Below are 25,169 nucleotides of genomic sequence, written 5' to 3' on the forward strand. Positions count from 1 at the left end.
AGCTTTTGAAATATGGAATCGATGCACGCGAATATTTCAGAATAAGGGTTTTTGAATTTTGTATATATTTTGAATTTCAATATGGATCTCTGTATCCAGTGGAGGAGGATTGCTCCTCTTCACGAGCTGGTCCTGACACGTCCACAGAGGAGCATTTAGACGTTGATGGAAGAGCTAATGATGATGTTGTTAAGAAAGACGAGGCTGGCGATGCATGGGAAATTGGCAGAGTACGTGGGTGGAATGGTCACTTCAGAAACTGTTGATGCATCGGAAATGGCTACATGAACATCTTTTTAAAAATAGGAAAAATTATATTTAATGATTTTTTTGTATTTTTAATAAGGTTGGTCTCTTTCTTCACTAACAATACTCCAATCATTTTTTCTTTTTATCTCTCTTACTTTACCAATTGTACATTAAAACGTATGTCGTTTCAAAATGTTCTCTATTTATTAGGGACGGGGGAATAGTAATTAATTCTACTGTGAATGCATTGATTTTAAAGTCATAACGAAAAATTTGTAATTCAGAAAAAGACTCAAATGTTAATATATTCTTAAAACATTAATAAGTTTTACATCAAATCTTATCTATCTACCTGACTTTGTGAGTAGAATTCACCGCGGAATCCGGATACTAAGATAAGGCTAAAAAATTTATGCGTTCCAAGCCAGCAGGAAATTGCGTGATTCGACCAAACTATAGGATATAATATGATGCTATGAAGTAGCATTGTCTTTTCCTTTAAATATTCCAAGGCTAGGAGGTGAGAGACTCCTAACTCATTAGACACGTAACTTTGTACCTAGCCTAGCTCCATATAGTATTACTCCCTTCACGGGTCCCTTCGTCCCGTGAAAGAAAAAGTTATAAAACCCTCTCTAGTCCTCTTTGTCTCTTACTTTAATTTCTCTTTACTTTAACTAGTACTCCCTCCATCCCGACTAAGATGACACAATTCTTAGTCGGCACGAGATTTTATAAGTTATTGGTTAAAGTGTTTAATTGGAGAGAGAAGGTGTGTGTTAGTATTAAAGTAGAGAGATAAAGAAAGATGAATATTTTAATAGCAGTGAGAAAAAATGGTTGAGTGTATTAATTGGAGAGAGAAAGTTACCAAAAAAGAAAATGTGTCATCTTAGTTGGGACAAACTAAAAAGGAAAACGTGTTATTTTAAGCGGGACGGAGAGAATAGTATAATTTTCTCAAAACATTTGAAAAAAAAAATGAATCATCTTAATTGGCACGGAGAGAGTAATACTTTAATTAGTAACAACCAAAATTACAAAATCTGCATTTGTTGAACTATTTTATTTCGCAACAACCAAAATTACGTATACTTGTCCGGATCCGCGAATTTGATTGAGGTTGATGCTCCATCATCTTTTTTGTTTTTTAAATATGTAATCTAGCATTTATTAAATCAGATTATATGATTTACAACTAGTCATATATACCTGCCATATCAGATTAATTCAGAATAAACGGATCATAATTAAACAAGTAAATATTTTAGTGTTTTATACAATCAAATTAAACAAGATACAAAACTACATTTTGTGTCCCACCAGATATGCGATAAACACCCTCCACTATTACATAGCATCACTTCTAACACCGGCCAATAGTTACTTATTTACATGCGACAACTAAAAATTACAAAAGGTGAAAAAAATAAAGAATAAGACATCACCCTCATGTCTAATAAACTACAGGTAAGCTTTTTTTTATACAATTCAACCATTTCCTGCCGGGATCAAGTCTTCTCATCTTCTTCGTCCACCCATTACAAGTTTACAACTAATTTCCGCTTCGGTCAGGAAACTTGTCGAATCAGATTATCTTCATATAAATAGCATAACCTAAGGAAAATGGCTCTTAATCACTACAATGGAACATCATCTGGATCTGCTTCATCTTGATTGATAATTCTACATTTAGGAACTGGTTTCTCTAACATGGATGTCCCCTTGAAAGAAATCATTTGCCAACAGAATTTTCTGTAATTCAAAAGCTGCAAAATACAATGGATCAGCTAGCAATACACATGCCTAAATAGGTCGGGAGTAATTCTATTGCATACCTTCTCATCTGGTATCTTGTTAAACCCAAACTTCTCTGTCCAAATTGACTTTGCCTCGTCTGTTGCTGGGAGAATAAAACTTTTGACATTCAGAAATGCAAGCAATTTCTCGATGCATGAATAAAGTAGTTGAAAATATCCCTGCAAAAACCATTTAATTACATCAGTACATGTGCAACAGCAAGTTAGTTCTCTATACAAAAACACAGCTAGTTCTCAATACAAAAACACAGCGGCAAATCTTGCTGCACATGAATCATACAGTTGATAGATTTAAGTGCTGGCAAGAGAAGTTAATTGGACTACCACCACGATAAATAAAATAGACTAAGAGATGGCATGGTGCGCGTTATACAGCATATGGACAGAAAATATAGGTGTATTTGTCTTATCAACTTCCAATGAGAATGTGGTACATAGTTGAGTAGGCAAAAACTACATGACTTGCTTTGAATCACCAGGAAACAAGAACAGATAAAATATCAGGAAATAGAGAACACAAGATTTTGTGAGTGGTAAACTACCTTTCTCTGATGACCAATACGTGTTGCGGCCAAAGGAAGTTCAGCAATTTCTTCTCCAAAAAACCGAAGCATACCAGCTGATACAACAGTTGAGCTGAAAGATGGGCAAGAATTTATCGATCATAAAGAATATATTATCAATTGATGATATAATACACAGGAGCAGAGATGGTTCTTACTTCACGGTCAAAATAGCACAGTATATCCCACTAAAGTCTAGACCTCTTATATTCCTCCTGACAGAAAAACCAAGAAAGTGTCACAAAGTAAGGCAGGTAGAAGCAAATGGCTACTGAACATACTGATAATAGCTCTAGTCAATAATGAAACTATGTCTAGTAAAAGGCATATAAGAAGTGCATACCCATAAACTAAAGATGGAATGAAGTCACGTCCAGTTTCTGAATCAACTATAGGGTCAAAACAATCCTGAAACAGTCGCAACAATCAAAAGTTAAGAAAACTTGGAACAGCCAAAAAACTCCACCTAGAGATTACCATTTTTCCTCTAAAACACCGTGGTGGTATGACCAGTCACCATAACTATTTCCCACATCATTTAACAGAGAATATTTTCTATAGGAGTCCATCAATGATTTTTATCCATTAACATGGATTCCAATTTAACCCTGGATATACATCAATCTTGCCATAGTTCCATAAGTTGGGACAACAACTTTACTCCACTAAGAAAATGGAGTATTTATCATGACAACTCAAAAGGTGAACTTTTTACATCACATACTGATTAACTACCCAGAGTAGTGATATCCATCAAAAAAAATGAAACTTAAAATTGCAAACATTTACATGAAATATAGCTACAGCCTGCGATAGCAACACTCTGGTTTCCCGAGATGAACTTTTTCCATTCAGAAGTCTCCATCTCACATCAAGATCAGTGTCAAAAACTGAACTCTCATCTGTTAGCTTCTTTCTTATAATGTCCAAGGTGGAATCAGGGAGCTTTTCAGAACCTGCATTCAGTACATTCTGCAGAGCAGAATAAATCCATTTGCAGTTCCCAGAGCAGAACCACTTCCCTTTTGGAAGTTCCTGTAAAAGGGGTATAAGGATTTTATAGAAGCAAAATATATTCAATGCAAAGTAGGCATCCTTCTGCTGAATTCTAACCTTCAAATCAGCCAACTTGCATTTCTTCAAACAGCCGACATGATATTCCTTTTCGCACTGGAAAATAGGTAAAACCTTATTTACAGTATAATATTCCACATAAGAACCTAAGGAGCAGAAATGAAGACTACCTGATCACACAATATAACAGTACGGGGACCAAAGCCAGACTTACTAAAATCATAGCCCCTGAAAATGAAAAATACCAGCAAATTTAAATGATATTTTTTTTTTCAGTTTCTTCAATCTATATATGTTTAATGGGTGCTACCTGCAGATTACGCATGCTATAACTTCTGCTTCTTCTGGGTTCTTGACAGTTCGAATGCAACGATTGGTTATTTGCTCAATTGGATCATCAATAATTGACACTCTCCCAGCTGCAACAGCATTGGCATTCCACTCAACATTTTTTTCTCTAAGAAACATGTTCTGGCAATAGGTGCAATACCATTTACCACGAGGTATGCTCGATAGAGATGCACATTCTGCATTAGCACATATGAGAACAAGGTGATGTTATTTCATAAACAAATATGAGAAACAAAAATCCCAAATTAATTTAAGAAGTAGTAAGTAAATAAAAAACAAGAACCAAAAGAAAGTACATGGCTATAACTAAAAGTGGGAAAAGAACAAAAGAAGTGTACAAGAGAATAAAAGTAAAAAATAGTATGGATAGAATGGAAGACAGGGAGTATTTAGCAATCAAGTCAACCTAGGAAGTTAACAAGAAATGTATGGATGACATGTATTTAGCAATAAACAAAAAAAAAAAACTGTCCAGATTAACATCTTCTAAGGATAACCACCTTTGTGAAAGGCTCTCGGACAGCCATCACATAGAACGAGTTTCCCACCATCTGCGCAGATGATGCACAAGTAATCATTGTCTTTTGAAGAACACTTACGCCCTTTCAACAGAGAGACAGCAAACTCATGGAGAGACACACCATTAGATGTGTAGATATACATATAGCTGCAGAAATATGTAACGTGTTCAGGAGTTATGTAAACAGAAAAGTGTGATCAAGACACATTGATGATCCAAAGAATAATGATAGAGAATAGAGACTGACGGTTTCTGGCGGGAAGCCCAACCAGCATGAGCTTCAAACTGAGATGGGCTAACCTAATCATTGTAAAAATGATAAATCAATTTGTCTCCTGAAACAATCAAGTATTTGAGAAGCTAGAACAATATCATACCAAAGTGCTACAGCAGCGGCAAATTATTCCTGGTCCCATTTTATAGCCATCGCGCAACTTCTACAAATGCACTGGAATGTTAAAAAATGCAGAAATAGCACAAGGAGACGTTAAATTTAACATCAATGTTAACCACCTTGCCATTAGAATAGTAAGCAACTTCAGTTCCATCTGGCAATCCATCATTCTCGAAGACCAGCTTGTGCATCATCTGATCCCTGGTAACACAAATTACATCATAGTCGTTTAGTATGTGCAAAGGAATAACAGAAAAGGTGCACACGTCATAATCAAAGCTAAGTGGACAGACTTTTTAGTTATCTTCTTTGAGGAACTTTTTGAGTTCCCAGAGAGGGGAGGAGATGCAATATTTGAGGACTTTGAGAATGATGCAGTACTTGACAACCTGCAATACCAAAAGAAAAAACTAAATAAGCCATAGTTACTGAGTTTCATATCATATCAAATACATCAACAAATAGCAATATGCACCAACTTCATAAGCTTCTTTTTCGTAGTCTTGTTCCTCAGTATGCCATGAGAGGAAGTACTGCCATTTAAAGTTGGATCCGATAATGATTTGGAATATGTCATGATAGCACTTCCAGGAGGCTTTAAAGCAGTAGCTGATAGTGACAGCCTGAGTATGCCAAACAACAGAAGGAAATTGTTATAGGTAACATTTTTTCAGAACAAAGCAATTAATGAGCATAAAATCTCCCACAATAGAGAGAATAAGAAAGCCTAAGAGCCCAACATCTTAGTTATCTTCACTTGGCCCTTATTTCTTGTTGCACCACACAATGAGGATTTTCCTGATGATTTTGTACAGGCCTTGAGCTCTGAATACCTGGAAATGAGCAAACAAATGCCATATCCTTATTTTCTTTTATTTTCAGGAATTTGTAGGGAAAGACAATCTTAATTACTAGAAGGTAAAAAAAGATACATACTTTCTCTTTTTTATTCCTCGACAACCTCTTTTTAGGGGACCGCCATGTACTTCACCATTTTCAGAAAGTGATAGACCTAATAATGGCTTTAGAGGTCTGAAAGAGAAACCAAAAAAAAAGTAAAAACAAGAGAACAGATTTATAACAAGATCATAAACTTTTGAGCCAATGAAACTCAACAATCACTCCAGAGTTTTCAACAGTTCATTAAGAATAGCAATGAGTAGATTTCACACAATCAACATTGAGTTTTTGAGGGAGAAATGTATAAGCAATGATCACTCAGAAGGATATAGCACCTTGATTTTACACTTTCTGCATCGAAATCTGAATTTAGAATAACCATGCAAGAATCACAGAGTAGTTCCACCCTTGCAGCAGATGTCGCAAGAAATGACCCTGTAAGAAAGAAAAATAAAGCTGTCTTTTTTAAGAGAATAAATTAGTTGTACCAGAAGATACAAGAAATTAAGCATAACAACTATCTATATGCATGTATGTATATGACTACGAACAAATAGTAGAAAAGAATTAACAAACCATATTGCTTACCAGAACAGTTCCTACAGATGACAGATTCCTTCAAGGGAATAGGGCCTATAAAGTTCTGTATTGTTTCTTCTAAAGTTTTAACGGATGATTTTCGGCATTCTTTGACCACGTCCAGGAGGCTCTTCCCATTCTCCAAGCATATATATTGTGATGCACGTCTATATGAATTGCAGGCATGTATCTCAAATTGGCAGGGTGGAACTACCTGGACAAAATTATGAGAAAAAATCAGGCTTCAGGTGATATGTAGTTAGGTACAGTGTACAAAAGATGACAAATTCAGATTTTTGCTGCATTGGCTACAAAGAAAACCTCAAGATTAGTACCCACCCGTACTCCCTTGCAGAAACTACAAGAACACAGGATTCCAGCATCTTTGATCGTACCACGTAGTGGGAATCCCTGCGATGATGGTACGATCAGTTGAGAATCCTGAAGAAAGCTTTACATATTGATGGTGCTCAAGTGTATAAGAGACAATAACATGGAGCTGCTAGATTAATATCTTAACTAACATTCAAACAATATCAAGACAAAATAAATATTTGAAATGTTAAAAAGGATATCCCTAATCCCATGACCACAAACAAGTTAACCCAAATGTACATGTGATAGGCATGGTCTGACATTATCACAATAGCTAAATAAGTTTTTAACCAAGTCACTATAGATGATATAAACGAGTTACGCTTTGTCCCTTTAACAACTACAATCCTCAATGACACTTGTAAAAAGAAACAGAGTTTCCATGACAAGCATCTGATGATTGGCTCAGCCAATCAATCTTATTCCTTAATCATCAACACTGCAATCTAATCCTCAGCAAATTGATGGCATAGGTTTTGCAGTTGATAATGAAGCACATAGCATACCCAAACGACCCAAATTGAGAAAGACAGCCGATTCAGGTAACAAACCACAGTGCAGGATCCAGTTAGGCAACAACCATGGAAGATTCTTAATATTTGAAATTAAAAATCATATTATATGCAGAAGGAATATAAATTGCTGCTCAACAAATTTACACAGTTTGGATGTTATTTTTTAAAGGAAATAATAGTAATAACGATAATAACAACTACAACAAAGATGCTTTTAATATATGAATTACTCCTTGTAGGGGTCAGATTCTTCCCTTCTTCTCTGATGGGTAGAATGACAGTTAAACTATGGCTCACTCACATCCTCTTCCTACTCCCAACATCTCTCTCTCTCTCCACGATCCCTTCCCATCCAGAGCCGCAAACCACCCACATAATTTTTATCTTACATCAAGAGAATCAGATTTGCTAGAGCAGAACATATAAATCTATGTATGAATTACATCCTGATGTGCCTAATGCCAATAACCATTTAGTGATGACTGACAATGAAATGACACTGATATTTTTCTAATGCAGAATATACAGAGTTATGTAAGAATTTAAGAAATACGCTCTGACTTGCCTAAATCAATTAATAATGGCAAGAATGAAATGAACTACTACCAAATAGTATAGTCATCCAGAAACAATGGAAACAATAATAACAGATCCAAAAAGGGAGTAAAAATTGAAAAGACCAATCTAATATCAGTATTCAGTAACATCGAATTAGTAGAATTAGTCGGCAGTAGAATAAGTAACAGCACAACAGTAAAAGAAGTAGTACTAAGAAGACATATTATGGCTGATCTAAATACCCTCTTGCCGCCATTGTAGAAAACTGGATATCCTTCTAGCAGCCCAGTCTCGAAGAGCTCCCTAACTGTAGTTGGCCGCCCTTTTATAAGAACCTTCTTAGACATCTTCATCTCCATTTTCTTAGTCTTCGTACTACCCAACAGCCCCAATTCTTCACTCATCGATCCGTCTGCCTCCAAGATCACCGTGTCCGTCAGATTACCTAAATCCCCATTCTCCATTTCAGAGTCAACAAGCTCAGAGCGCATAAACCTCCGTCTCCTCGGTGCCACCAAATGAATGGGTGCCTCTTTCACTTCAATCTCCATCATCTCCCCGTCGCTCTCCCCTCCCAAAAACCCCAAATTACCCCCAACTTCAACCACATTCGACGCATGACCACCATTAACTACGACTTCATTTTTCAAACTCACAGCATCCTCAACTTTAACTGATTTTGCAGAATCTGCCTCAATATTAGCCGCACAAGAAGCTCTATCCACACTTCTACTCTTCAACCTCTTATTCCTCGTATAAACCGCAAAACCATTCGCCTCACTCGGCCTCACCCTGGGAACATAGCAGTGATCCATCCAACTGGAACCGTTCGATTTGGGTCGGGTCGGATCTCCTGAGTCGGTTCCAGGTTCAGGCTTAATCAACTCACTCGGATACTCGATATCCAAACCCGATTCGGGCTTCATTGCCGTTTATCCGCCTCTTTCCTCGGATTCTCAGAATTTGGTGATTCTCCGCTCGCGAACGCTGCAGCAGCGGACGGAGGAGACTCAATTCTGATTATGGATCTGCGCAAGTAAGATAGTAATTGAGTTGCATGCATAGAAGAAGAGAAAGAGGGTTATATCTGGAGTTTGTTTTGTGGGATGTGAAAGCAAACTAGAGAGAGAAACCCTACCAAGTGAGTGAGAGAAGTAAATATGCAGAGTGACAAAAGAATCTTTTTGGTTGGAAATTAAACCGATCCAAAATTGTTATTCTCATGTTAACTTTTATTTCCGTTTCAAGTTATTAATTTTGAAATCTTCCAAACTTATTAGATTACTCTTTTATGATTAAATGAACATAAATCTAAAGACTGCACACGGAGTACTTAAATTTGATTCTTTTATGATTAAATGAATATAAATTTAAAGGCTGCACATGGAGTAATTACATTTGATACTGAGGACTTGAATCTGAAATCTTTGGTATCAGACATTATTAACCTATCTGCCGTTTGGCCAACTCATCCACACATGTGATACTACTCTCTTCGTTTTATTTTAAGTGGAGCATTTCTTATTCGTTACGTGATTTTATATAGTGTTGTTTTGTGAGTAACGTGGAAAGAATAAAGTAAGGGAGAAAAAAAAATAGAGAAAGTAATATTTCTATATTTAAATGTGTGTCATTTAGAGTTGGACATTCCGAAAAGGAAAATGTGTCACTTAGAGCATCTGCAATAGTGTGAAGATCGTCCGGTCGAGGCCTCTTCATCATCCTCGTCTGTCATCGTCCGACCATTACAGATCGACGGACGAGCGAGGCGACCGAAATTTCGGTCGCGGACGACGTGTTGTCCATTGCTCGTTCGACGCGTCGTCCGCCCATTGCAGAGACACGGACGACGCCGGACGAGGACGAGGACGAGCGACGCATTTTTTTTCAATCTATAAATATACCTCATTTTCACTCATTTCTCACACAACATCTCTCAAGTCTCAAATCATTTCCCGCTCACTCGCTCACTCTTCCAAAATGCTTCCCGGTGAGGATCCAATTTCGTCGTAACTTTTCTTTTTCGGATTGATACTCGGAATTGAATGACCATAAACCTTAATTTGAATATCTAATATATACTCATTTAGTTGTAATTAGTCAATTAAGGGTAAGTTAGCAATATAACACATCCTTAGACTGTGTTTATAAACAATAAGAGTTTACCAATTTTAACTTAGATTTTGATTTAGACATATTTTATTGGTTATGAATTTAACCTAGGCACAATATTAATTTGGCACTATAAATTTAAATTAGGAGAATTTGTGGGATAAAATACATATATATTAAATCACTTTCGAAATTTGTGAGTCTATGAGAGTTGGATCCCTTGTTGTGCTCCAACCACAGCAGGGTTGCAGTGGCTCACCCATCACCATTATTTTAATATTAAATTTTATTTTATTTTTTATTTTTTTATTAATAAAATATATGTTTGTGTGTACACAGCTCCTGTTGTGGTTGGAGCACCACATGGATCATCTCCGAGTACGTGACAACTCATTAATAATTAGCATTTAGCTGGGAAAGATTACCCAAATAATTAATAATTTAAATACTTAATTATATAAACCTTATTCTTTAAGATGCATTTTCCAAATCAGTATGAGATAGGTTTTGCAATCACTTTTTGTGCCATACCATGCATATTTCATCGAGCTTGTTGCGTGTTGATGATTGAATAGGAAAATTGAAGCATACTTCATAAATTTACAGAACGACAAAATAATTTATTTTATGAAGAGGAAAAACTACCGCCGTTAATCTTTATTGATGTACGTGCTGGATAAAAAACAACAAACGTCTACAAAATGTGTAAACCTTACTTGGAAAGTTAATTATGAACAAAATTCAGAAAGAATTGTGAACTGATTAGATGCAAAGATATACTATTTGGATTACGTTTCTTTATAAGTAGTATGCAAAAATGGGAATCGGATTTTAAAATATTATACACCAAATTAAAACCATCTCGAAGAGGGACAACAAAAATATGTTTCTTGGTAACGTAGGATCAGAATACTCTTGATGACGTCAAAGTTACCTTTGCCTTGTAGTCCTAAATTATCCGACATCCTATATTTCAGAACCGCATGCATAATTGAAAACTGTTCCCCATTTAAGTGATGTGCGCATTATACATAAGTTATCCACTACTCTAGAGCACTACAATTAGCTAATAAAGGATGAGTCAAGTGATTGGAAATAGCCGGTATAGTCGCTTTAGGATGGATTAAAAAGATCCCTTTTAAGTTGTTGTTAAGCAAAAGCAAGCAACTAAATCAAGAAAACAACAAAGTGAACGAGGAAAATAAATATAGTAACGAACTTATTTTCTTGCCTTATAAGATGTTGACTGCTGCAATGGTAATAACAAAACGGACTACAGCGGTAAAATTAGCAAAAAACACACATTATTATGACTACATAAATCTAAAAGCGCGCGCGTTACAAAGAAGCAGCATACATTTATTATAGTAGGAGTAATAATCTGCTTAACCCTTGAGATTGGAGTAAGGGGAAGATGCCAAAGGATAGAAGTTGCCCTATAAGACAAGAAGCACAATTTCAATCAACCCAAGACCGGCCCGGCCGCCTGCAGCATATTCGGCGTGCGATCTCGACGGCGGCTGCCATGGGAAGATTAAGAGAGTTTGATGAAGAAAGATGGTGTGCGTGTTATAAAGATGAGAGAAAGAGCAATAAAAGAGCGAGGTGACTAAGTGGCTTTTGTGTAAAGTAGGAACCAAAAAGGAGGTATCTTCCTAGGATATGCCATTGGCATCTCAATATTCACACACACGCACTTGCACTCTAATTTCACTTTTTTTTTAATTTGGTCACTTTGATCAATTTCCAGCTGCCGTACATGCAGTGTCTCCCTTTTTTTATTTATCACACTGAATTAGTTAAATATGTCACCACTACTTTTTATTTAATAAATAATTATATATATGTGGCGTCATAAATTCACCAATACCAATAGGGATTAGGGGTTGTTTCTCTGAGGTTGCTGAGTTGAGATTTGAAGTTTATGGTTAGTGACATAATCTCAGAATCGGATTATTCTTTTATGCTTTATTGATTGTTCCAAGACTAGCACATTTTGGCCTTTGGTATCCACATAAGACGTATGCCATCCATTACATTATTAGTGTATAAATAATTACACTAGTTTGAAAACTAAACAAAGATTCTTGAGCGTGCAAACTTGCCATATGGTGATATGGAGTATCTCATTTTTCTGAGTCTGCAATGTGCATACAACATCACTTATTACTTACTCCTATATGGCTGCATTTGCTGGTGCATCTATTACTTTACTATAGTGGTTAAGAGAGAGGAGAAATTAAAGAGTGATGAGCAGTTGTTGCATATATATATATATATATACTAGGGCCGGGGCCGGGCCGGGGGAGTCATGAGAACCACCTGTTTCCAGTCCTGGTTGCTCTGAGCTTCATGACAAGATCCTCGCGTTGCCCCTCCACTTCCGCATACTTAAGACTCATCTCTAGGTAGCGCTGCTTCAGGTCCCGTAGCTCTGTTTCCAATGACGACTTTGTTCTTTCATACTTGTCTCTACCCCCATTCTTCTTCTGCCTGCAAACACATAGTTGATCATTTGAAAAGCGTATGTTTCTTGCATGCACGTGCCTTGAGTATACTAGCATATATGTATTCTTACCTCTCAGCAGTTTCAGTCTCTACCATCTGTCTCTTTGTCGTGCTATCCCCACTGACAGCGAGAGGATCTTGATCATGGAAATCTAAATTTTGAGCTCCCTGAAAGGCGGAAAGAGTGGTAATTAGTGAAATTATTGAAGTCTGAAAGAAGACACAGAAGAGAAAGTACTACTACCTCTTTGTGACGGTTACTTTTCTCCTCCATCACTCTTAGATTATCTTCAAGAGCTTGCACTTTCTTCAAGCATTCGTCTTTCTCCACCTCCAGTCTGTACATCTTCTGCTGAAACTGCACGTTCAATCTCTTCACCTCAGTCACCTCGTGTTTAAGATCCTCATTTTGGATGGATATAATCTCTTTTTCACTTAAATCCTTCTCCATTTGCTGAAGCTTTTCTTCTAGCCACGACTTGCTCCTTTTGCATTCCTCCAACTCAGACATGGCATCCTCAAAGAATGTGATTTTCTCAGACAATGAAATCTTCTCTGTCTTCAGTTCCTCATAATTCCCTGAGATAGTATGCAATGCAACCTCCAGTTTCCCCTTATCGACCTTGCTTTCTCTGAGCTTGTTTTTTAAGACTGAGACTTCATCTTCAAGCTCAGACATGATTTGTAGCTGAACCTTCAAACTGCTCATTTCTCTGGTAAGCTGCTGGCACTCATATTCAGAGATGGTATGCTTCAATTCAATGTCATTCAAGTCCGTCTTGAGTTTCTCTTCGATTTTCCTGTAATTTGCCACTAATTTTTTATTTCTATCATAGTCAATCGTCAATCTGTCAAGCCTTCGATTAGACGCAGCTAGTTGATTTGTCAATTCTTCAACTTTCAACTCAGATTCTTGCAGAGCTGCATTGAGTTTGTTTTTGGCCGATTTAGCTTCCTGGTGAGCTTCTCGAAGGGAACATTGCAGCTCAGCCTTTTCTGCTAGTAAACTGGAAGCTTCAGTGGAAATTCTTTCCCTTTCTTCATAAGCATCGGATAGTTGCTTGCTGAGGCTTTCCACCTCTTTTTGAAGGCTCTGAAATTCCGTTGTCTTCTCCAAGAGTAACTGCTGCAAACTCTCCTCTTCAGCAAGTTTCTCTTTCTGGTAGCTTTTTTCTTTAACAAGTGCATCTAATTCTGATTTGAGATGGCTCTCTCTCAGCATGAAGTCCTCTTGGACTGACGCGAGATGATCTTGCATAGACTCGACCTTTTTGGTGCAATCAGCCAGACTTTTCTCCATTTCACTCAGTTGATCCACCAGTTCCAGACATTTCTCATGCAGTTCCTGGTTTTCCCTCTTCAGTTCTGAGTTCAAATTTTGAAGCTCTGTAGTTTCTGCGACAGAACTAGCAGCAGACGTCTGCAGCGTCTTGTTTTCTTCTCTAAGGCACACACACTCTTCTTGAGCTCTTAGCCACTGTTTCCTTATATCTTCTGATTTTTGTTTGAGATCCGATATTTGACCCTCCATTTCATCTTTGCTTTCACGGATCTCGTCTTGGAGACTAGTCATGCTAGATTTGTAATCCTCAATTTCCTGCAAGCACACTATCTTTTCATCTCTCAATTGATGCACTTGAACTTCCTGATCAGAAATGCACGCCTGCAACCACGTGTTTTCTTCTAGCAATTCTGATAAACTGTTCTGTAGTTCATGGCTTCTTATTTCTAGCTGCTTTATGTTAATTTCGAGATCAGTGTTAGCAGAAACATGGGAACTAACAGCATCTCTAAGAGCTGTGACATCACTTTGAAGATTCTCCATGCATTCTGAGGAGATTTTCCTCTCTCTTACTGCAACTTCTAAATCCTGCTCCAAACGGCTCGTTTCCTGTTGAAGTTTAGAAACTTGTGATTCTAATTCTTGTCTTCTATGTAAAAGAAAGTCGGTCTCCTTTCCCTTTGACAGAAGATCAGCCTCCATATAACCAATCTCAGATCTTTTCTGTTCCAATTCCCTCATTAGATTTGCACTATTCTCCTCACTTTTGGCCTTCATTTTTCCAAGTTCTTCAACTTTCAAAATGCTCTCTTCCATTTTCTTTCTAGCCTCAGATATAATGGCATTGCTCTTATTGATCTCAGCCTCATGATTCCTAAGAATTTCAGCAGACTCAGATATCCTTGTTTCCAAGAGCTCGTTGAGCTCTAGCAACAGGCTACGGATTGATTCAACTGACATTCTAGTAGTGTAAACCTTTTCCGAAATCACGAGGCCGTGAAGATAATCGCTTCCATTCTCAGACCTTCCATACCATGGCTTCATCACAAGGTGAAAAGCTTTATCCATTTGTTCTAAAATTTCAGCAAAATGCTGAGAACTTTCAAAGCCAGAAAGCTGCACCTCCACCCTGGCCTCCTCCCTGATCGCTCCTTCCAGGTTGGAAACTTCATATCTCGGGTCACTCACTTCAGACTCCTCGCTGGGACATGACGTTGGGAGCTCACTCGTCACTGAGCCAAAAGACGAGCATTTTCTGATGTTCATCTTATTCGAATCCTTGAGCTTGAACAAGAGTTCAAGATTTTCATCAGTGAGCTCATTGCAGTCCTTCTCCAACTCTCTGACTTTTTCTTTCAATGACTCTATCTCTCTGATGAGATCCAAATCACTTTCAGCATTCTCTTTCAACTCTTTATCTTTGATGTAATCTGAAAGCTTCCCTTCCAAACTGGCATTTTCTTCCTCTTTGGCTAACATTTTGCAATTATATTCCGCTTCCACTTGTGACAGAACCTCTCTATGTGATTCCCTTTCCTTCTCCAACTCATCATTTTTATCACGTAAAGCTTCATCGAGCAACTGAATTTCAGATTTCAGATTCCTCTCCGACTCCCGGAGCTGCTCCAGCTGCAGCGACAAAGTCCTGTTTTCCTCTGAACTTTTATCCAAAGAATTCTGTAGATCTACAAAGTTCAACTTGAGAGATGAAAGATTCTCTATCTCAATCCTCTGTTGTTCTATTGTCTCCTCGAGTTCTTGAAGAACAGAAACAAGCTCAATATTTGATTCTTGGCTTTGTTTCAGTTGTTGGCACAGGTCATCATTTAAATCTTGTTGGTACTTAATCTCACTTTCCAACTCCTTCTGGAAACTCCGAGACTGAATGATAGGGGCTTCTCTGTTAGCCGCCTCATTCCTGGCCAACTGTTTCAGATCTTCCATCGCCTTCTCGAGTTGCCCCCTTAGGCTGTCCTGTTCTGCATATGCGGCTGAGAGCTCCACTTCCGACTCTACCTGCTTCTTTGATAGATTCGAGAACTCCTTCCTTGATATATCCAGATCAATCATCAGCTTCCTTGCATTTCTCTCCCACATCTTGGCTTCTGCTCTGAGTTCCTCAATTGTGTCTTCTGCAGCTTCCAGAAGATTCCTCGAAGAACCTACATTTGACATTGACCACCTGCTCACTGATGCTTCATTATGGAAATTCTCTCTTAAATACATAGGTGACTGGTTTGATGGTGAATCACCACCAGGTCCACCACCACCAACACCATCATCAATTGAGTAAAACTCAGGTAGTAGATCACCACCGTTGCTTCCCCTGCCTCGTCTCTCATGAGATCTATATTCGTCACTCCTCTCTCCAAATGAGTTTTCCCTCTCATAGGATCCCTCCATAGAGCTGATGCTGTTGATCACAACAGTTGCTTCACTTGCTTCCTGATGCAACTTTTGTTAAACGAAGACAGAATATGGGCACATACATAATAACAAAACGAGAGTTTCAAAAGACCTCGCTGTCTAATTGCAGTGGACGACGAGAGGAGGTAGCCGGATCTTCCGTTGTATGTTCATTAATACTATCACTCGACTCATCTGATCTACGTGATTTCCTCCTCAGGCCAACGTGATCCACATCCTCGACTTTTTCTTGAGAATCGGAGTTCTTGGATCCCTCGTCTCTGGAAGAAGAAAGCAATGTCAGCTGGATGTTCAGAACCAAGAAATGAGAATCTGTCATAGAAACACCAACCTGATCTTTGATCTAGGAAGATTTAGGCGCTGAAGTTTGACCTGAAAACCAGAGTCAGGCTTGTCACATAAGTACATTGGTAGATGTGAATTTTACTCAGTACAACAGACCTGCAGAATTGTTCCATAGCTGCATTTTTGAAGAGGCTGTGAAACTGCAGCAGCAGAGGCCCTTGAAGTGGTATGCTGTGCCATGTTGATGATTGCTTCTCCAAGGGTGTTGGCAGATCTTGTTGAGCCCTGAAACACATTTCCAAAATCATTATCTAACTATTTACCGGAAACATCGAATGAAATGTTAAATTGTACCGTTGAAACAACAATCTTGAGGAAGCAATCCTCGTAGGATTTAGAAGAATCATATCTAGAAATGTAGATAGATTCGGTGACAGTCTCGGACCAGTGGCAACTCCCATTCTTAACAAGTGCTTTACCCAATTTGGCAATTGTCTTGCCAGTTTCTGCAGAAAGCAAAGACAGAAAAAGCCTGTCCCATCCCTTTGGCACCTGAATTCAAACATTTAACTCAAAAATCTGAATGAATGAATGAAGAGAATCTTCACCATTCACCAATATAAAACGTGCATGGACCTGAAGGGCTTGAAAATTGGAGAACTTGAAATGAAATCCCTCTTTTTGTTTGGAAGATCTGTTGGTTGGCCTCTGTAGCTTCAACATTCTGCGATTTTCTTGAGCTACAGAGCATTAGGCAAGAAGATATCTATCTAGTAAAGTGAGGATTGTTGTACATTGTAGTGATAGTAACAATGCAGGGAGAGAGAGAGGGGAATTAGCTGGCTTGTCATTTTTCTTTCAACCTATATGTATGATAGAAATAAACAGTTGATTGTTTGGATTTCACGTGGTGAGTATATGGTATTGTTTCTTGAGCACTCAGCTTCTAACTTCCATGCTTCAACCTAAATTCACTAAAAGACAAGTTAACTCAGCATTTCATACCAGCTTAATTAAATGCAACAATACTAGGAGGATATTAATTAATTAATACTGCTACGTGTTTAATATTTTCGAATTTTGAATGTCATGTGCTATTAATATTTCATCATGCGTATAGTGCGGTGGCTTCAATTTAATTTCACACAAGTATATACCTATATTACTATTATTATTATTATTGACTTATTGTTGTTGTTATTACACTGTAATTTCTTTTTCTTGAGTGGGGGACTATGAATTGGAGATAGCTATACTAGGAAACTGATGACTCTAAACTATTAGTAGTATTAGTGCCACCTAATCCATAGAGTTTAAGGGCTTATCAGAGATTTCAGAGGTTGTTGTATTCAAATTGAACATAGCCTATCACCAACAATAGTTGGAATTAGGACCAAAATTTTCTTATTTATTTTTGCCTACCACGCTTGGGGTTGAGCTATGAGATTATTAACTCATAGCAAATGCTTTGGACGAAAGTATAGTGATTCACCTATTTTGGTAGTCTGTCAAAGATCAGCTGTTGAATAATGACTAGACGTTATTGATTTTATCTTTTTTGTTTAAAATCAAATTTATTGTATTAGTGTGTGTATAAGTCAATCCGTGTCTCCAGATCTAGATCTTCTCATATTCAATTTTGATAAATGAGTTTATATGCTTAGATTTTAAGATCATAAATCACATGACCAAGACTTAAATTGTTGACATTAATAGAAGCATTCATATAGTCTGTTTATCCAAAAATAAGTCAACTTCATTAGAGTTTTATGCTACTGAACACATATTTTGATTGTTTTAAGGGAGACTTTGTACTCCTCAAATTTGAATATTAATCGATTCTTTGTTTAAACACTCCAATAAATAGAGGAAGTTTCAATCTGATAATTAAAGAAGATAGATAGATTATGCATAAAGAACATCGATTTTGTTTATCTTTGTTTTCTAGTTATTTAGCAGCTTCTTGACATTGGTAGTTTCACAATCTGCAGTCTCATTTTTTTTTGTTTTATATAAAGTCGATGCTTTCAATAAGAGGATTACTTTTAAATTGATAATAGTCAATAGATCAATATGCAGGTGACATCAAATTACTAAACCGAAATTATAAAATACAATATTATTATAAATTTTAAACAATACTGATAACTGATACATCCTGAAAATGTAATTTGATGCGTAGCATATTTATGTAGATTGCATTGCACAAAAAGTTGAAGGTAAGTTAGCTGGGTTATAAATGATTGTTAGTTGTTACTTGCAACGCAACAACTTCGTTTGATGCTATATGCCTATATACATCAATTCAATTTATGATGTCCAACTATTCTACCATCCACAGTAATGACCACATTCTCAACATTATGTCAATCCCAAATCTATTCCAATTGTCAATAAGTAAATTAGCTTCATTTCAGCCATAATATATTGGCATTGCAACCACAAAGTTTAAGCCTTAATTAGCTACAACTCCATATTTTATCATTTCTATCATTTTTTCTTATCATTCTCCGGTTTCAAATTTTATTTAAATTATGATATTTGTAAAACTGAAAATTCAAAAGTTAATTAAAATAAAAAAAATAGTAGTATATTAATTAAATACAAAAATTGATATCAATAAAATACCAAAATTTTAGAATTTAAATTCCTAAAATAAGCTCTCGTTGTTGTGTATCCAAATTTCTTCAATTAGATCTTATTGGAGTTGGTCATAAATTCATTCTTCATGGATGAAAGCATGCAGACACAAATAAATTCATTCTTCAGAATTGAGGGTTGCGCATGAGTTTGGTTGTCACGGGTAAATCCCGAGCTAGATCTAGATTCATCTTCATCCTAATTAGTTGCATTTTCTCCTTAATCATCAATTATTATACTATTACAGTATAATACATGCATACATCATGTCGACGATTCATGACTGATACCACATACGCACCATACTCACTATTGCATACCGTGCTTGGAGCACACCGACATTTCTTATTAAAGTTCAATCTAATACAATGCCTATCATGTCTAGCTCGTCTTACCAAACTCTACCCCGAGAATAAGATCAATGCGGAAGTCGAATGGAACCGATTAGTGAAGTAGGAGCAAGCACATTAAAACTCTAACCATTTGTAAGCATATACTAGGACTTTGTATTTCCTTCTCGTTGCTTGCTAATGTGTGTTTCTAGCGCGTATAATATAATTTGAATACGTGTTCGACAATTCTCTACGCCATCTTAAATAAATTCTTGGTGTCTGAATGTTATTCGATAAATAATTCTCTTCAAAATGAGCGCCAAAACAAATTAGGGCAAGGTGAAGGGAAAATAACCACCCGTATTCACCCAGACATTTTGGAACAAAAATGCAAAAAATTGGTTTATGTTTTATTTAAACTAAATTGATGACTATCTTTTACTATTCATTTTGACCATTTCGAGTTCCTCTCTTATAATTATTGGGATGGCCTAATGGTGTAATGTAGACAACACTTAAATCTCTTTCCAACCTCGAGCTTTGTTGATAACTAATTGAGGCAGTCTATTTGTGGAATGCAGGCAACACCAATTTTCTGTGTCTCTCACAACGACCTCTGTGTCAGCTATCTTCATATAGAACGAATTTAAATAATTATAACCAACCGCAACGACATGACCGAGCATCTTTAATTCATTAAAAAATGTAGAATTACAGTAGGGGATTCGTATCGTGTGAAATACATTACACTATCTGCAGCTTCGTTAAGAAGCAGCAACATAAGCGAAAACGGATTTGTGGATCGGAGAATTTCATCTAGTAATGCTAATGCATGGTGCTGATGCTAATAAATGCAAACAACTGATTAAATCACCTTATATAGCAATCACCTTCAGGGATTTGCTGCAGCAGAGGTGGATGCAGTTTGTCTTTGGCTCAATTTCATGTATAGGCCCTGCAACGTAGTCATGCTATTTCAGTTACTGCAGAACAAGCCAATATATGGCTAGAAACCCTTTCTCCCTCTCTAGAATATGAAATCACTCTCTTAGAAATCAGAAATTAGGCATTGAAAAAAAAATTACGTTTGTTGTGTGGATAGTGGCTCCAGTAGTCATGCCGATAGTTTGGTCTGGGATTAACTCAAAGCTCATGTGCTGCAGAAGTACTGCAAGGGATACAATTGCTTCAAGTAAAGCAAATTGATCGCCTACACACTTGCGCGGCCCTCCACTGAATGGGATATATCTGAAATATAGCATTTGGAGATGAATTAGCTGTAAAACTATTAGAGCCTCAAAGAAGAAATAACTGAAGTTCATGTGCATGCCTATAATCTGTGTTCGCTTCATTTGGAACTGGGCTATCTAAATCGAATCTTTCTGGAAAAAAATCATCAGCCCTTTCCCACACCTTCAAATACAAAACAAGAAAGTTAATTCCTTAGTTTACAGCACAAACACGAAACACCTGCACCTCTTGATCTACAACAGCCTAGTGTTACTGTGGATGTAAAACACCACTAAACTTGACCCATTCAGTCAGTTCAAGTCAGATTAGCTTAGAATCACTCAAATCAGCTCCTATTAGAGTTTGCTTTGTTCCTCTTGGAATCTGGGAAAAATATACCTCTGCAGAGCGATGGATATTGTAGACTGAGATCATGATATCTTGACCAGGATAGACCTTGTAGTTCCCAGGTAGCACGTCATCAACTTGAGCACGTCTCAACAGGACCTAATGAAATATTCATGCCAGATCAAAAGCAAGCACACTATTGTCAAGTTGAGGAGTGACTTTGCAGCTTACAGGTGGATGAGGATAAAGACGCATTGATTCATTGATGCAACGTGTCAAAAACTTGAGATTCTTTATGTCTTCATAGGTTGGAAGCCGACCCTGTAAAACTCTGTCAACTTCTTCGTGTGCTTTTCGCAAAGAGGGTGGATCCTGTATTACAAAACAAGTAAAGAACAAAATGATAAACAACAATACACCGTACAGAAAAAATCAATAAATTCATGAGTGAAGTTTTAAGAGTTATGAATCCTTAAAAGGGTTGGAAGTGGAGAAGCCTCTGAAATTGCATTCAAGTTGGTGACAAAATGCTGACGGTACAGAAAGATGAGTGACTGGAAGGAGAATAGTAACTGCACCTTACTTAGCAAATATGCTGTCCAAGTTAACACAGAACCGGTGGTCTCATGGCCAGCAACTAACATCGATAGAAGGTCATCTCTCAGCTGGGTACTTGATACCTGAAACAAAATGCAACACTTTGATGATTGTGCTTCATTGAAACTCAAAGGACATGTAACAAATATGAAAAAATTGCTAAAGCAACTTATACCAAACAGAGACAAAAATTTGTTTGATCGGAGCTTTCAGTTTCAATACCTCCTCTCTGCTGGCAAGCAAGAAGCGAAGAATGCTTGGATCTGCATCATTCACATACTCCTCCTCATTGATCCTCTCACCCTCAGCTTCAACAATCTCCCGGCACTTTGCTATGAGCTCCTCAACAGCTTCCCTAATTATAGAAACTGCCTTTTCAGCCTTGATTTGTCTTGGTATTACTTTACATAAAGCATTAATCTGAGGGATGACATGTACACGCAAAGAGATATTCAAAGTTAGTGTTGCTATTTACTATGGAAGTGATACCACTGCAGAAAGAGTCAAATGAATAACCTGCCTTCCAGTACGGTAATAGATCAGTTGAGCGAAGCTCTGCCTCTTTCAATGCATTATAAACTGCATCAATAACTGGACTATTGGTCGTGAGAGAATCAAACTCATAGTTAAATAGAGCTAATCCGATAACATCAAGAGTTAGCTGTGAGAACTTTTCCTCCATGTTTACAGCAGAGCCATTGACTAAACTGGGCTTCAGTCTCTCAACCATCTGCTCAGCGCATCTGCAAAAGACCCGTTCAACTATTATCGACAAGTACTTCTTGTGAAGTGACGGAACCACGGCCCTGCGCCTTACCTATAATAAGAACATATTTGACCTCAAAAACAGTAAACACATGCAGGAAGCATACTAGAACTCAGAAACAGGGATACATAAATTTTTAGAAGGATCAAGCTACATCATATGATGCTTTTACTAATACTAGCCCATAGAGTGAAAACAAAATGCATACAAATCCAAACCTTCCAGTAATTATTGTGTTACTACGGCAAGACCATGAAATCTGAAAATCTGATGGTTGTAACATCTTCAAATCAAATGAGGGCTTTCCTTCAAACATCAGTACTAGGCTACATTAAAGTAATTCAAGTGTTTCCATTGCAATTATGCCACACTCAAATCTCTTCCAAAGTGAACCCTAAATTCCAGTGAGTTAATAGCACAGAGTGAAAACTAATTCAACATAAACAAACGGTAATACACACAAATAGATTGCAATCTTATCTAAAATAAACGCACAAGAGAGAGAGAATCCTGATTTTAACATCAAAAATGAAAGCGCGAAATCTAGGCATAGAGAGAAATCACCGTCCAAAGAGAACCCTCGGCGATGGCGAAGCCGGAACCAAACAAAAACTCAGAAACCTCGGCCACGAGGCCCTTGGAGTACTTGGTGCCGTAATTCCGCAACACATACTTGGCAATGGCGGGGTCGCTGACGATGACGAAGTTCCTGGGACCGGCGGCGAGGCGGTAGATGGGGCCGTACTCGTTCATCCACTTGAAGAGAGGCAGGAAGAGGGCGCCGCCGAGAAGATCGGAGACGTCATCGAGCTTGGCGCTGGCGGCGGGGATGTTGGAGTCGTCTTTGGGGCCTAATGTGGCGAGTGATTTGGTGAGGGACGTCAGCCAGTCTGGGCTCACCCATGAAGTGGTCGGCGGTGGCTTGCCGTTGGAGGAGTTGTTAATGGAAAGGGAGGGAGCAGGGCAACGCCGGCGATGGAGACGGGGATGTGTGATGGGGGATAACACGGAGAGGGATAATGCAGATGACATGATAGCCGCTACTCTCTGTTTTTCCCGGTCATCATCTCATTTTAATTATAATAATTTTTATTATACACTTATACAAAAATATCCTTACTAAATTTTATTACTTCCTCAATCATATTGACTCATTTCTATTACACAGTTTTTAAAATGAATGTGGTAAAATTTAAAATAAGAAAGTAAAGGAAGAGGAATTAAAAAAAAGAAATTAATGTACAATAGAAGATAAATTTTTTGCAAAAAAAATAAATAAATGACTTAACTACGTTGAAACAATCCAAAAAGAGGTACTATTAAATTTTCGATATAGAGTGATTAACTCATTTAGGTGAGTTTATTTAACACATAATCTATGTCTCTTAATAGGTGATTTTATTCTTCTTCCTTTTTTAGAAGTTTTTCACCCAAACCACCTCCCCGTGGATTAGATCCATAATTACCAGTATTATTTTGAAACTGTTTTAGAGTATTTATTGTTTGTATGTAATTATATATTCCATCCTTCCACAAAAAAATAGACTAGTTTTGACATTTGGGTCGTCCATAGGGGTGTAAATTCGGGTACCCAAACCCGAAATCTAAAAAATATCATACCCAATACCCGACCCGGATATGAATTCGGGTACCCTAATACCCGATGCGGGTACCCGAACCCAACTAATCGGGTACCCATAAACCCGGAAGTATTATATTTGAAATTTATTCTTTTATATAAATTAAATTGTGATGAGAATAGAAATTATTAAAATAACACAAACTTATACTATTTATTGGTTGTACGTAATCCACAAAGTCGAGATAATAGAACAATGAAATATCAAAGCAACCAAACATATAATCTAAATAATGTCAAAGCAACCAAACATAATCCAAATAGTAAACTAAGAACTTTATAACCCAAAATATTTTTCACAAATACATAATTAATCGGGTTTAATCGGGTATTAGTCGGGTACCCTAATACGGGTTTCGGGTACCCTAAACCCGAAGAATCCTAACATTAACTACCCAAACCCATACCCGAACCTATAATTTCGGGTTTCGAGTACCCAAAACCCGTCGGGTATTGGGACTGGGTCGGGAATACCCGAAACCCGCAGATTAAATTTTCAGGCCTAGTCGTCCACTAAAATTACACTAGTTCTAAAAATGGAAAGGTAAACAAATATTAACCTTATACGTCATTCTAAATGTGGACATCACGATTCACACTCCACTCACTACAAAAATCTCGCGATTTAGCAGTGGAATTTAGCAGCGGATAAACATCCGTCACTATTAGTAGCGGATTTGTAACGAAATATCCGTTGCAAAAGTTAGTAAGGGAATTTGTAGCAGATTTTCAATAAAATTTGGCGGCATAATAGTGCGCCATATTTAGGGACGAATTTAGTAACGGATCCAGTCCGCTAGTAATTAGTAGGAGGCATATCCGCTACTAATAATTATTTCTTTATTAATAAAAATCTGAATTACAAAATTAAATAAATATAGCGACGGATTCATATTCGCTAGCAAATAGTAGCAGATATATCCGCTACTATTAATTATTACAAAATTAAACAAAAGAAATTAAAAAAATAAATAAATTTAGCAACGGATTCGTATCCGTTAGTAGTTAATAGCGGAATAAAAATGTCCGTTACTATTCTGCGGCTAGAATTTTACTTATTATTTTTTATTTAATTTTGTTATTAGTTAATAGCAATACAAAAAAT

The 25,169-nt window shown here is 37.2% G+C and overlaps 3 protein-coding genes across 3 annotated transcripts; all 3 read right to left on the bottom strand.

Moving 5' to 3' along the window:
- Nucleotides 1-1,499: 1,499 nt before the first annotated feature.
- On the bottom strand, nucleotides 1,500-9,099 carry LOC125222838. The gene is made up of 22 exons (XM_048125675.1): nucleotides 9,037-9,099; nucleotides 8,141-8,926; nucleotides 6,790-6,861; nucleotides 6,460-6,664; nucleotides 6,207-6,306; nucleotides 5,908-6,003; nucleotides 5,712-5,804; nucleotides 5,451-5,594; nucleotides 5,265-5,360; nucleotides 5,091-5,172; nucleotides 4,955-5,014; nucleotides 4,825-4,877; nucleotides 4,558-4,724; nucleotides 4,017-4,233; nucleotides 3,877-3,934; nucleotides 3,746-3,802; nucleotides 3,422-3,667; nucleotides 2,976-3,040; nucleotides 2,791-2,847; nucleotides 2,612-2,705; nucleotides 2,088-2,228; nucleotides 1,500-2,018 (listed from the first exon to the last, which is right to left on the bottom strand). The coding sequence occupies exons 2-22, from the start codon at nucleotides 8,822-8,824 to the stop codon at nucleotides 1,890-1,892; spliced, it is 2,916 nt and encodes a 971-aa protein (XP_047981632.1). The 5' UTR covers nucleotides 8,825-8,926; nucleotides 9,037-9,099; the 3' UTR covers nucleotides 1,500-1,889.
- Nucleotides 9,100-11,955: 2,856 nt separating this feature from the next.
- LOC125218760 (putative uncharacterized protein MYH16) lies at nucleotides 11,956-17,375 on the bottom strand. Its single transcript, XM_048120510.1, has 8 exons — nucleotides 17,149-17,375; nucleotides 16,867-17,064; nucleotides 16,669-16,797; nucleotides 16,559-16,599; nucleotides 16,319-16,487; nucleotides 12,763-16,245; nucleotides 12,589-12,686; nucleotides 11,956-12,503 (listed from the first exon to the last, which is right to left on the bottom strand). The coding sequence occupies exons 1-8, from the start codon at nucleotides 17,233-17,235 to the stop codon at nucleotides 12,320-12,322; spliced, it is 4,389 nt and encodes a 1,462-aa protein (XP_047976467.1). The 5' UTR covers nucleotides 17,236-17,375; the 3' UTR covers nucleotides 11,956-12,319.
- A 2,784-nt stretch (nucleotides 17,376-20,159) lies between these two features.
- LOC125217902 (carotene epsilon-monooxygenase, chloroplastic-like) lies at nucleotides 20,160-23,489 on the bottom strand. Its single transcript, XM_048119472.1, has 9 exons — nucleotides 22,990-23,489; nucleotides 22,180-22,476; nucleotides 21,882-22,079; nucleotides 21,641-21,742; nucleotides 21,294-21,434; nucleotides 21,114-21,221; nucleotides 20,815-20,897; nucleotides 20,570-20,732; nucleotides 20,160-20,439 (listed from the first exon to the last, which is right to left on the bottom strand). The coding sequence occupies exons 1-9, from the start codon at nucleotides 23,455-23,457 to the stop codon at nucleotides 20,377-20,379; spliced, it is 1,623 nt and encodes a 540-aa protein (XP_047975429.1). The 5' UTR covers nucleotides 23,458-23,489; the 3' UTR covers nucleotides 20,160-20,376.
- Nucleotides 23,490-25,169: the final 1,680 nt, after the last annotated feature.

Source organism: Salvia hispanica, chromosome 4 (genome assembly GCF_023119035.1).
Source record: "Salvia hispanica cultivar TCC Black 2014 chromosome 4, UniMelb_Shisp_WGS_1.0, whole genome shotgun sequence".
NCBI classification, from domain to species: domain Eukaryota; kingdom Viridiplantae; phylum Streptophyta; class Magnoliopsida; order Lamiales; family Lamiaceae; genus Salvia; species Salvia hispanica.

Coding starts and splice junctions, on each gene's coding strand:
- LOC125222838 (XM_048125675.1), bottom strand. CDS start 8,824: ATGAAGCCCGAATCGGGTTTGGATATCGAGTATCCGAGTGAGTTGATT. Junction 3,668..3,745: donor GCAAGTTGGCTGATTTGAAG/GTTAGAATTCAG, acceptor CCCCTTTTACAG/GAACTTCCAAAAGGGAAGTG. Junction 2,706..2,790: donor TGTGCTATTTTGACCGTGAA/GTAAGAACCATC, acceptor CCCATCTTTCAG/CTCAACTGTTGTATCAGCTG.
- LOC125218760 (XM_048120510.1), bottom strand. CDS start 17,235: ATGTTGAAGCTACAGAGGCCAACCAACAGATCTTCCAAACAAAAAGAG. Junction 17,065..17,148: donor CCAATTTTCAAGCCCTTCAG/GTCCATGCACGT, acceptor GTTTGAATTCAG/GTGCCAAAGGGATGGGACAG. Junction 16,246..16,318: donor CACTGCAATTAGACAGCGAG/GTCTTTTGAAAC, acceptor AAGTTGCATCAG/GAAGCAAGTGAAGCAACTGT.
- LOC125217902 (XM_048119472.1), bottom strand. CDS start 23,457: ATGTCATCTGCATTATCCCTCTCCGTGTTATCCCCCATCACACATCCC. Junction 22,477..22,989: donor CCGAGGGTTCTCTTTGGACG/GTGATTTCTCTC, acceptor TTCTTATTATAG/GTAAGGCGCAGGGCCGTGGT. Junction 20,733..20,814: donor GAAGCGAACACAGATTATAG/GCATGCACATGA, acceptor GCTATATTTCAG/ATATATCCCATTCAGTGGAG.